Here is a 13,625-nt window from a genome sequence, read left to right on the forward strand (position 1 = left end):
CACTACATGATATGTCCTGCTCAGTAGAGTTTGTTATATTGCCAGAAGAGTGCCACATTTTATCTGCTCTCTTCAGACTCATGTGTATTTAACCCTACTGCTTTTGGGTCCTGCACACAGAGCTTGGGAGGTTGGGGTAGGTAATCAGATAGAGCTTGGAAACAGGAAAGCATAAAATGGTAACTAAGGAGGATATGTAATCAATGCGTGCCTCTCCTTAGGAAATAAAATTTTTACTTAACAGAGCTGGTGGCAGGGACAGAAATATCAGACAGTGGATATTTTACGGACAGACTGCACCCTTTACAAACATTAATAATCTCCTAATTTGCTCATGGAGAAAAACCTGCTCATGGAGATATGCAACCAGCTAAGTCAGTCACAAGGACCCACTCTACAAAGATGACAAAAAAGTGCAAAGATGGCATAAAAACTTGACTCTATATCCATTTAAATTTTTTTTTCATTTTTATTTCCTGTTCTCTCACTTGCTTTGAAACAAGTGTTAGCTATTATTTTAGCAGTATTCTGAAAAATACTGTTAAATAAATACAGTATTCTGAAAAAAACAAGTTCTGCCCTCAGAACTGTAACAGAAATAATGGATAAACTAATGGGAGAGATTACTCTGGAGGGTTTTAAAATTTTTTTAAGGCTGGCCTTTACCACTTATTCTTGCAAAGCAGTGTTTTATACATTTTTAATCCACCCTTCTGTAATATATATTCCAATGTCAGTTAGACTGGATCTATAGGGACCCAGAAACAAGCATCATTTTATTATCATAATAAAGGACAAGAGGAATACATCCTTGTGGATTTGTTCCCTTTGAAAATTTTATCTATGAACAGAGAAAAAACACTGTGTTTTTTAAAGACAGCAGAGACTTAAAACATCCATTTCATATGCAAGGCTGAGTTTAACTGCATGTGGACTCTATATTTTCCCAAACATTTAGCCACAAAATCATACAAAAACATACATATATCCTAACACACAACAGAGTATGCCTAGCCTATATATTCATTTATTTCCTTCAATTTTTAAAAAGGCTGCTCCCTAAAAAATAGAAGTCACATTTACTTATTAATAAAAGTACAGCTTAAAGCCACCAGATTTTTTTTTTCTAATTATCACTAGTGGTACTCTAGTTTGACCAGCATACTAAGCTTGCTGTTGCCTTCCTGCTGTACTCGCCAGTGCTGAAGTCACCTGTCTGAAGCTCATGCAAGGCAGTAAGTGGGTGTAGGATGAAGACCACCATGTGCCCCTGGCTTACCTCTCTTCGATGTCCTGAGGTGAAGTTCCTCCAGGTTGCCTCTTCCCCAGCACTGCCGAAACGCCCTCCGAGAAGTTAACCAAGCATCAGTCCCTTACACTGAGAGCCATGCCACTCTGCTCTGCCCACGCTGTGCCCCTTTCCCACCACGGCAGGCAGCCCACAAAACGGGCTACCCTTCACCAGCTGCTCACCTCGCACCCATGGGTGAGATGTGCCCTTTGGGGACTCTGCAGTCCTGGACCTCTCACAGCCCACTTCATCATCGCTCCTCTCTTCTACCTCACAAGCACTGAACAAGCCAAGAGTGCTCTGGCACTGGACAGGTTTCTGATCAATAAATTACTCTGCTTTACATGGTTCAAATTTAAGCTTTTATTTGGTTTTTAAATTAAAAAAATAAATTTCGTTATTAAATAGTGGAATGGGTCTAAACTAATGTTTACATATTAATTCACTTGCTTTAGGATACCACCAGAGAAATAATTGAAATTTACCACCCGGACAAAACTTTCCGTTAGAAAGCTCAACAGTGGCGTAATTCAGTTAAACAGGAAAAAAAAAAGCCCCAAAAGTCTTAATGTTTACAATGAACGTTAGAAGTAAACCTCTGGTTTTAGCGTCATCCAACTCTAGTTTCCATCACAAAGGCAGTCATTGTATTCAGAATACTATACCACAGTGCTAATGTCATCGGCTTCATCTGGTTTCTTTTGCCTGCTTGGCAGGGATTTCAAGTACTCAAGGTGCCTCCTTGCATCCTCCTGGTTCTGTCGGACGTAGTAAACCACGTACGAGATCACCATGGTGAACCAGCCAAACATGGTGACCAGCATGGCGTAGTCAGTAGTCTTTTTGGGGAGGTTGCAGAGGTCGGCATCGTTGGCAGCGTTGAGGAAGGGTCTCCCCGCGTGCTCGTCCAGCACAGAGGTCTTGCAGATGACGTTGTTGGCCGTCTCGTGGTTGGAGGCCATGCTCCGCAGCACCTGCTGCAGCGTGCAGTCACAGTGCCAGGGGTTGTTGGCAATTCTGGCCCTGGCCTTCAGGTTGTTGAAAGCGTTTTTGTGCACGCTTTTAATCCGGTTGTCGGACAAATCCAGAGTCTGCAAGGTTTCTGCCACCCCTTTAAAGGCATGTTCATCTATAAACTCAATCCCATTTTTTGATAAATTGAGGACTCTCAATTGGTGCAAGTCCTTAAAAATTTCGTTGGGGATAGATGTTATCTGATTGGAGTCCAAATAAAGTAAGACTGTTTCTGGAGGAAGATCTCTGGGTATTTCCTTGAGGTTTGCGTTGCTACAGCTGACGTTCAGGCCTCCGGAGTGGGAACAGAGGCAGCCTTTCGGGCACATACTGGCAGAATGAAAGCACAGTATCATGAGGACAAAACTTTGTAAGAGCAGACACATGGAGAGGGAACGAGTTAACCACAGGTCTACCAAATGCATGCTGGGCTGTCAGCATAATCACACGACCACTTCTCATTCAGCCAACAGGGTGGGAAAAGGATGGGCAAAGCTGAAACGTGGCTTCATTTTCTTCAGCAGGATTAGTAACAGCTGGTTACTAACACATGGGCTTCCTCATGGTCAATACCCTTCTTAGAAGCATGCCTACAGAGAAGAAGGAGAAAAAGTTCTTTATACCATAAACTCCAATCCTAACTTTGTTTTCATTAAAAAAATAGAAATAAAAAGGTGTTAAAGGGAAATGCCACACTAAATAAATGATCTATTATCTTAGGTAACTTCTACTAGCATTAATCTGAGTTTAGTGTATAAATCCCCACGACATTTTTAAGCGGATAGCCTACACTTACTACAAATTGCCTGAGTCTGGTCTTTACTACTTATTAGGGAAGGCAGTGGTTTGCTTTTATCACAGACTCTTCTAAAACAGCTATAAAACTAAATTGTGTTTTCCCTTGCTGAAGTAGAAGATACACTGATAGGAGCTAAGACTTGTATCTCCAGCAACAGTGACAGGTTAAGTGAGAAATTTGTGGTGGTTAATGTGAACTTATCTCAAAATAATTTATGCTATTTTAAATCCAATTCAAAGTACTTCAGCAAGGAAATATTTTTACTATATCAAGGAACAAAGATCAGGTAAAGCAAATGCTGCTGCAAGACACCACAATCACCTACCATCCTCTTGTTTGTCTCCCCCTCCTTCTCTTTTGCTTTAGAATGCTAGATTTCTTGTACCTCCCAGCATTTTGTGAGACCCTCAGACATAATTTCTACTTCCAGTTTTTTGAAAATTTTCTTTTCATGTAACAAAAAGAAATGGAATAATTGCCAAAAACTCACATACTCCACCCTTCAAAACAAATAAAACTCACAAACCTATCTACAAGCCAAACATTAAAATATCTTATTCACGGTCCTATTTGCTAATAGGACATATGAAAAATACTGTTTCTGTTTCTACCCCCTCAAGCTGGCTTTAAAATAGCAAACATCCAGAAGCTTTTCCACTTTCTCCTTTAACTGGAACACAAATAGAGAAGTCTGAAATGCTGACCTATATGGTTTCAAAGACAACCCTTCCCCCCTCACCACCCCTATTATGGTAAACTATGAATTTCTAACAACAACAGGTCCACTTGTTTTCATGTACACGCTCTCTGTCTTTGTAGCAGCTTGGATATGTGTAGCCTTCAGGTTGTATTTACATATAAATGAATTATGTTTTTTTCTAAATCCACACTGTAGCCCACTGAACAAGAAAATCCCTGCACGGAGGGTATGTGTGATTTTACATCAAAAAGAAGAAATTGCATTGCAATCACTTTTTTGCTTGCAGAACTGACATACCAACTGCAGTTGCTGCCACATTGCAGTAATATGGATCAAATGTGTCAAGCATAATTTCAGACTCATAGTTCAAGTTCTATTTAACCCATTTTGCTGAGGCTCAGTATGTCAGTAACCCCACAGGAAAAGAAAAATAAAACAACCCAGAGCAATCTTAACAGCATGTACATTACTTGTGATTACTCCATGGCTTGGGAATGGCAAAAGCTCAGCATACTCTCACTGCAACTACTGGAGAGAGTGTATCACCACTAATCTTCAACTTACCTATTATTCAAATTAGTGATTGCCCAAGAATGTACACAGAAAGCTTACACTTGGACTCCATAAAATTCTACTCTAAAATTTAAAAAAATGTAATTGTTAGAAATGAGAAATTGTGAAGTTAACCCTGGAAACATGAAACTGTTTAGAAAGAAACTAAGCAGAGCATGAAAAGCTCCCTTTGTGGAGAGAGAGGTGAGGTAGCACCTCCCGAGTCAATGAAATTCTTCATGACCTCTGTGGAAAGAGCAGGGTTTACGTGAAAGAACCCTGTTGCAGTGGGTACATCCTCCCCATTTCTCCCTTTGGCTCCTTGGTCACTGCAGTGCCTGCTCTTCAGACCAGACAGAAACCTGCTACTGAAGGAGATAAGCTCCAGAAGTTGTTTTTGTTTGTTCCCAGCCTGCCCCAAAGCGCTAAGTACTTGCTAAAATGTGCAGCCCATTCAGAGGCCAAGCTGGAGCTGGCAGCTGCTCCCCCTGGCACTGGGAGCTGGCAATCTGCTGCTCCCTCCAGCAGCCCTGGGTGTTGTGGCAGGACTGCCTGTCCCCCGGAAAAACAGCCACCTTTTTTCTTTTCCCTTCATGTTCATGTGTCTCATTACCGTGCTGCTGCACCAGAAGAGCAGATGAGTGGTCCAGCTCATTGCCACAGACTGAGCATCATCTCATCACTATTACTTGTACACCACTGGCTCTGGAGTCCTACTGCAGGAAGAGACTGCAGAGAAAGAGCAAACACCTGAAGTAGTCTCAGGTGCTTCATTTTATAGAAGCATAAAAATAATACTGTTTTCATCAGAGTGTGACAAATAAATATCAAATTTGCTTTATTACAGGCTAAAAACCCCCAGTCAAACTGGAAATACAACATGGACTCTGCTGAGTCCTCCACAGTACTGTTACATCACCAAAGAGCATGTATCAAAGAGGCCCCAAGCACCAAAGACAATGTAAAACATCCTCATCCCACTGAAGACAAATGAAACTATTTAATGTAATTATGTGTTTAGAGTGGAAGAAGTAAAGTCATTACAGACTAAGCAGGATAGTGTTTAATGAAGCCTTGCCTCTTCTAAAGGCCTAACTAAGTAAATGAATATAGAGAGGAAAAAACTCGCAATGTTTTAAATTGTTAGATAGAGCAAATAGAAGTTTAAACCTGCAATTAACAACCCAGTCAACAAAACTTGTCTCAATAAGAACAAAGCTCAGCAAATTCGCAGTAAATTAACCAGAAGAAATACAATGGGACTGAGGATCAGTCAGGATAAACAGAGCTTTGTTTGCTTCAGAATATCCAATCTAAGGGATATCTGAGGTTTAGGTTTCAACAACAAACCTAGAGCAAGAACTTTCTTTACTTCTAGTGACTAACAGCAAAGAAAACTAGGATTCACACATTTCTAATGCCAATAGGAAGATCTGTGGCTTCTTGAGCTATATCTAATTTCTTCTTGCTTGGAACACAATAAATAAAGAAGGTGTCAAAGTTGGAACAAATACAAGAGAGATATACCAGAAGAAACACTAATGACTACAGACAAAGGGATGAAAGACACAGAATTAAAATAAATATATGAATTAATTGTAACTCTACAAATAAAGAAAAAAATTAAATTCAAAAATGAACGAAGGCACAGGGAAATGACAGCACACCAGGAGAACTTGTAGCAGCATAGCATGAAAAGGATTTTTGTGCACATTTCTAAAATACAAGTACAAACATAGAATACCTAACGCCTAGTCAAATACTGCAGGGGAATGATATTACAGCAGAAGATTGCACAGAAGAGCCCTTTACAGTCTTGCAATTTAAACAGGTTTCCAAGTCTTCCTCTTCTGAAGATCTCCCAAGACCATTCACCAGTACTAACATCCAACAATCTAGGAAAATGCACAAACCCGGAAATCCTCAGGGAAAGCACACTGCTTTTAATACATAGTGAGATTTCTACTGAGCTTCAGGTGTCGGGTACTTTCAAGTGTTTGTCTTTACTGCAAACAAGGTGCAGAGACCGTATCTTAGCTCCTGAATGCAACACTACTAAATTACCTATTTGTATAATAACTTCTCCCTGCAAGAAATGAGTGATGTAAGGAAGCATCACTGCCTCCAACTACCAACACAGAAAAAGGACCAAAGACTCAACAAAATCACCCAGAAAGTCCAGGCCTGCAATATTAATTTATGCTCTTTTGTCTTCAGAGAAAGAGGATAGGAAATCCTATAACCATCACACAGAACAGCCAAAAAATGACACAGGCTGAGACGTTTTGTTGTTTAGGGCAATACAAAGACAACAAAAGATGCCTGAAGCAACAATCAATCATGTATGCTTAGTTAAAGATGTCCGACTAGGGGAAGGGGTTTCCACTGTGGTGTTGAGACTTTCAGAGTCCACATGGCAGCTTTGGTCACCAAAGTACTCACACATCCCCTGCTTCCATAAAAGAGAATGGAACAGCTACCAAATCCTTGCGCTTGAGGGCCAGCCTCTGCTCTCAGAGAACTCAAAAGCAGAGACTACCATCAACCTTGAGAGGTATTCTGCCTATAGTATTTTGAGCACACCCGCACACACAACCACCTCAGGCCTCAGGTGAAATCAGTGGAGCCACTTGTTGACAACACTCATCCTGCAAATTTGTATCTTTCAGATGCCAGAGAGAGATTTACTCCCTATTTGTTCAGTAGATGCCCTCTCCATGCATTGTGTATCTATTTTGGTAGGGTCCTTCAAAGATTACTTTCTAGCACTACAAATATTACCTGTGACAGTGAAATATCTTTGTTCAAGTTGTTCCAGTAGGACAACACTTCTACTTGGAATTTCACCTAAATTCTCAGACAGTGTCAGGTGAACTCCCAAACATTTCTGTTGAGGAAAAATTAAGATCCTTCTGACAGCTTTTCATCAAGCAAGATCTCACATGACAAAGACAAAATCAGGACCTAATGTATAAATGTTTTTATGGGAAGATTCCTGTTGTAAATCACAGAATGAGGGCCACAAATTAGGTCTGTAGAACAGGATCACACAGGTACATGCCAACACGAGAGACTCACACACTGCATCCTCGCTCGTTTTGCCTGCTTGTTAAACACTGATGGGAAGAATAAGCAGCAGCTCTCTGCTCTCAGTACCACACTGGCCTTCACTAGATCACAGGCTGTAAGGACTCCTCAGTGACAAGAGACAAGGGAGGCTTTTTAATTTTTGCTGTTATAATTCACAAACAAGGAAAAATGGGAAAATGGAAGAAGATTTCATCCTAAAAGCATCTTCATTCCATTAGCTGATAAGCACAGGCATTGTGCAGAACACACCCTCCTAGCAACAACAACTGGATAAATACTGAAGATATTTTGGAAGATGTTCTTTTGCTCTTTCTTTGGGATACAGTACCATAGAATGCCAAGGAAAAGAAAACTGAAAGAAAAAACTGCAGCTAAAGCACAGTCCTGAAAGTGCAAGCATAGTTGGCAGCCACCTAAAGAGTTTTATGCAGGGTCAGAAAGTTTAGTTACAAAGGTTTTTCACTGCTGATCACTTATGTGAAGTGATACTTCCACCTCGTGTACAATCACTTGTGCCGATCCCATAAGCTAAATTATGCCTTCGCTGGCATTTCAGCAACTACACCATCAAATGTGCAAAAAGGGCTGCACAGCACACACGTCTCACTGTGACAGAAATGCAGTGATAGCAACTCCATTTTCCCTGTAAATAATGCAAGGTACTAGAATAATGTCTCCTCTTCAAAGCTGGACCCACTGATGAAGAAGATTGCATCTGTTACTCCAGCAACGTCAAAGGGGTCACAGCTAATTACTAATGCTCAGCAACTGCACACAGTTTGTACTTAAGGTTACTGAAGGCTCCATGATTCGAAAGGAATTTCTTGTTACTGTGACTGATGTGCTCAAACGAGCAGGCAAGATCAGAACAGGGAAAAGGAAGAAGCCAACGGATCAACCACAGGGGGTGAGCTGTTGGCTGCATCATGACTGTGCTCAATCTGTCTGGTCTGTCACTTTTCAGCTACCAGAAAAATTGCAAAAAATTATGAACAACCCAGCTTCCTAAGAATGTGGATCACAAGGACTGATGCACAATTCACCTACCTAGGCTTACCATGCTTCTGAGGATATACAGCTGTAAAGCTTAAGTGACTTTAGGCACAGTGCCCAGAGAAGCCCTCATTGAAAATGGATCCCAAATTGCACTGCTGAGCTCCACACTCCTTGGGATCACAGAGTCCACAACACACATCATGTGTCCTCAGCCAATACTGAAGGCATCCCCAAGCACAACTGCAGGACTTCCACATCAGTGATGCACTGCACATGTCAGGGTGCCTCCCATCCTCCTCTTGTACAGCCCACACAACTCATATATATGAACACAGCTCCCATTTCTGTGGGCAGCTTTACTGCCTTCAAAAGAAGCTCTCAACTCCCAGTAAGCCCTCAAGAGATCCCTGAGAAAGAGCTGAACTTTTCAAGCCTGGTCTAAGTAAAGTCCTACCCTTCAGAGTAATAACTTCCTTGCGTGCCAGAATTGGAATTTTGATACAGAATTAGAAAAGTCCAGGAAATAAGACTCCTACAGGGCTCTTTTTTTAGACATCTTTTAAGCAAACTTGCACTTTGAATAAATATTAAAATTTTATAACTAAAAATCCATTAAATGGAGCACTGTAAAAAGATCATTATTTTAACTGACTTCCAGAAAATTACTGAGATGTTTTATAGTTTTGAAAGACCTGACATTATTATAACTTTTTTCCCTCCTTTAAGACATCGACTATGTTGGTTTATGGAAAAGATGCTCCTTGATCAATCTAGTTTTCCACTTTCTATTAAAACAAGCCTTAACTTTGCCATATTGAATATTTTTGGGTTACATTGGGTTTAGCTAATTAACCATTGAAATAAAAAATATGCCCCTTTCTAATACATTGTCTTCCATGAGTCCTGCTTCCCGTAATGTCAGTCCACTTGTTACAAAACAGACACACACCCCCACCTTGCTATCCCCCAACAACAGAGCTGCGTCTTATGACTTTGTACTCCTTTTTTTTTCCCTCTTCTCATAAAAAGCCATATTCTACTTTATCTCTAAATTAGTATTGACAAGACAGCCATAAAATGGAGATTGTAGGCTAAAATTAACTGGTGATTATCCATCCTGAAAAGTCCAATTTGCTAGAGGACTGAGGACAGGACAATTTTTCCTGAACCCAAAGAAAGAGATTTGCCACCACTACTCCCATACAATTGCTAATGGCGTATTTAGGAAGAATTAAAACAGAGAAGATATTTGGAGAAAGAACTATTTATATGCATCCTACACTTAATAAATCTTACCCTACTGGTAAACACAGACCTCCCAGTATGGTGCACACTGGGCTGTCCTGTGCACCAGGTTTGAGAGCAGCTGAGCCTCTGGAGGCCAGCAGAGTCTGTGCACACTGGGGAAAAAACTCCATGAAATCCTGCCTGGCTCCATCAACATCTGCAGGCTGAATCAGCCCACAAAATTTAAAAACACAAGATGCATGTAAAGATAAAAAGTTACAGGGTTTTTTTTACATACCCATGGATATACGATATAACTACACCATGGCAATGTGACTGAGTGGGTACTGAGCTGGAAAGTGATGATACTAGAGAGCTGGAGCTGGAGAGAAGCAGCAGGGCCCAAAGGGGATGACAGCGGCCACTTCTGACCTCTGTGCTGTCTGTGCACTATAGAACAACAAATTGCACAGGTACCAAGGGAAATCCTCCAAACAATACAATCCTTTAAAACAATGTCACCTGTGTGCTGCCAGCAAACCACGGCCAAGGGCAATCTCACCAGCTGCACAGACAGACTGCGAGTCAGGCAACTCAACCCCCTCCACAGCTCCAGGACAACATGAGGAAATTCCAGTTAGCAGATGAAACAGGAACATTGCTTCACCTGCTAAATGAAACAGTTTCATGCTTGGAATTGGTTTGGATTCCCACGACAACATGCATCTCTCCCTGTCACTGCTTAAACGTGGAGGCCTGGCTGCTTCGCAGCGGCCACCTCCAACATAGGCAGATAAAATGCTGTGAAGCACCAAACCAGAGAGGTGCCATGAGCTACTTGCAAGGTACCAGGTCATTTAAGTTTCCAGATGAAAATCTCCAGCAGTGGAAGAGTTTCAGGATTTCAGAATATGGCAACATGAAAAATCCTAAAGCAGTAAAAAGAGAAATTAATAGAACGCCAACGGCAAATGAGGTGGGAAAAAAGGGGTGCAAAAGATCACTGATTCTATGAATAATTGAAATGTCATGATTAATCAGTGTGAGCCTGAACTTAAACTACATAATGGATTCATTATCTAACGAAACACCAAATGTACTGTAACTGTAATATTCTCCCCTAGGACAGGATTCAGAATGCCAGTCGACATTTTGTTCCCAAAAATCTTCCAGTATAGTCATCTATATATAACTGCAAACCTGTTCCAGTTGTAGAAGCAAAGTGTGTAGGTAAAGGTTTATAGATCCTGAGCTATGAATGCCCTCTCTTACCCGTCACAGATTAATAAAATGGTTGAGGAGAGCCAAATGAACATTTTAAGCTATAATTACCTTCTGATTGTGAGATCACTGAATGTATCACTCCTTATTACAGATTAACATCTTAATTATACTGTGTGGGCAAATGAATCAGCACTTTAAGACTGACGGCTTGGGTTCATGTTAAAAAATGTATTTGACTTTCTTCCCTTTTCATGTCAAGTCAGGAATTATTTCGTAACTCTTAGCTGATAAATAATTGTGTGAAGCTTAGCAGATATAATAACAGATTGATGACAGAAAAATATTACTAATCATCTCCTAACTTTCCTACGATGCTTTGCTCTTGGAAGTCGTCTCTGGCAACATATTTCTTGGAATGAACTTGCTGGAAATTAAAGAAACAGTTGTTGGGGATGCTGTTAGACCTTTTTTTGTTTGAGCCTTAACAAAGATTGAATCACCTGCTTTTTAGAAGGTATTCAGTGCTGCCTACTTTTCCTTGTTATCTCCTGCATCTTCTTCATCTGACATAGACTACAGACTGCTCCTGTCCCTTCCCTGAGCAATATACCCTGATGGGAAATATAAACAGCATTTATGCCATTTGAAAAAGAAAAGAAAACGTTACATACACTTACAGTGCATATGTAGTGGCAACATAAAGCAAGTTAAAAATGAAAGGCACAAGATACATCACAATCTGTAACATAATTCCACTATGTTTGGAAGAAATTGTCTTGACAACCTACAGAAGAAATGAACAAAGGCTCAAGATATGCCAGTTATAGCTCAGCAAACACATCTGCAAAAAGATTTTTTTACCACTATATAAGAACATGAAGAACCACATTACAGATGCTAAAGGAAAATGCTTCAACACACACAAATGACTACTTGTGAAGAGTTCTCCAAAGCCTCATCATTTTTTTTTCTAGATTATTAGTGTTCATTAGGGTAAAAAACATTTTAAGAGTTTGGGATTATATTCTACCAAGTCTCAGTCACATTTTCTGTGAAAACATCAACAACCATTCCATTTGGCAAGAAAATCCTTTCCAGCTGCAGCTGAGTCAATCCTCCACATGATCTATAGTAGAAAAAAGTATACTCTGAAAGCTTAAAATAACATGAAGTGGAAATATTTCATTTTCCTTGGTTGAAGAGATCCAGACTAAAGTCTTTTCTAAAGTCTGGTTATGAAGAGAATACCCAGGAGCCTCTCATGAATAAGCAATGCTGCAGGTTTTCAAGAAATCTGATATAACCAAATGGAAAATGTTTTTACCCTAAGATGTCAATTTCACAATATTTGCCAATTTATTTTTTCTCCCATATTATAAAATAACATGATCAAAGTGAAACAGACAAGTGCCAAGTTGGAGCCATACTCTTTCCAGTAGCTAATGATGGATGCTCTTTCAATTTAATTAGGCAGAATCTATCAGAATCTATCAAATCTTGTCTTGATCTGAAGATAATTACACTGATTACATAAATGACTACCAGCATAATCAGTGGCAAGTCTTGCAATTTAATCTTGATAACTGCATCTGGTGACTGCAGATGGTGTCCTTGCCCAGTTGAAAATCTTATTCTATTTTTGCAAAGTGCAAATCTAACCCCTGGTAACAAAACTGTCTAATTAGAAACTGATAGGCCTTTAAGGAACCACCTTGCAAAGATAAGCAAGATTCAGACCACCTAGAGACCTTCCTTCCATTTTTAAGGGTGTTTGGTTCTGTGTAGCGTGATCTTTAGGCTCATGTGAGGTTCATCCAAATGCTCCTGGAACTTAGTAGAAGACAGAAGCTGTCATTAGGCTGGTGAGGCTGTGCTGATAATGAAGTCAGCAAGGCAGAAATAAACATGCACACCTGAAGGGACCATTCAGTGAGGAACACGCTGGTGGCTGTGCAAAGCTGCCATCAGCTGCCCAAAGCAGCAGCAAGACAGCTGCTGGCAGCAGACACCTGGGCACCAGGGAATCCTGCCAGAGAGGTGCTGCCGACTCCAAAGCTAGGGAGGGAGAAGGAGAACAGAGCAGAGAGCGGCTGAAATTGGCTTTTTCCAGCTGTCCCTCTGTCACAGAGCAGGTTCCCAAGAGCTACCTTGGGTCACCATGGATGAAACCATTTCTTGGGTTAGACAGCTCAACAGATGTGAGCAGAGGAAGTGCCACAGTGACTTTCACAAACTCTTGCTTTTACTGGGTCTAGATTACCCTGCTGCATTAAAACCCAGGAAGTCAAGGCTCTATCTCTCCCTGTCCAACTTCCCAGTGACACAAACATAGAGTAATAATTCATGGCACAAATAATTTGCAAGGCAAGAAGCCAGTAAAAGCTATTACTAAAATGAAGCAACCTGAATTACAGTAATACACAAGATGAGACTAGAAAGAAAAATAACATACTTCCAGAGCAATTACTCTGAAAAAATCTTAAAGAGGAGAAAAATCCCACAAGATAAATTAGCAAAAGGGGACAGCAGTTAAAATACAGTAGTTATTAATTCAGCTCCTTGTGCTTTGAAATATGCTCCCTGTATATTAACAGGACCTTAAAGAAGCATGCAGAAGTAGAGTAACTAATTTAGAAAAATGCAAGAAAAATAAAATGTTTACCAGCATATAAAAGAAACCAATCAAGTTTGAAAGTTCCAATTAAAAGCTCTAAACCTAAAAGTGAATGCTC

The 13,625-nt window shown here is 40.4% G+C and overlaps 1 protein-coding gene across 2 annotated transcripts in view; it reads right to left on the reverse strand.

Moving 5' to 3' along the window:
• Nucleotides 1–1,183: 1,183 nt before the first annotated feature.
• Nucleotides 1,184–13,625, reverse strand: part of LRRC3B (leucine rich repeat containing 3B) — a 49,126-nt gene continuing 36,684 nt past the window's right edge. For both annotated transcript variants that reach the window (XM_063420649.1, XM_063420640.1), the window contains exon 2: nucleotides 1,184–2,895. In XM_063420649.1, coding sequence (XP_063276719.1) covers nucleotides 1,951–2,730 — 780 coding nt within the window. In that variant the 5' untranslated portion in view covers nucleotides 2,731–2,895 and the 3' untranslated portion in view covers nucleotides 1,184–1,950. The remainder of the gene's footprint in view (nucleotides 2,896–13,625) is intronic.

This window comes from Prinia subflava, chromosome 1 (genome assembly GCF_021018805.1).
Source record: "Prinia subflava isolate CZ2003 ecotype Zambia chromosome 1, Cam_Psub_1.2, whole genome shotgun sequence".
NCBI lineage: Eukaryota > Metazoa > Chordata > Aves > Passeriformes > Cisticolidae > Prinia > Prinia subflava.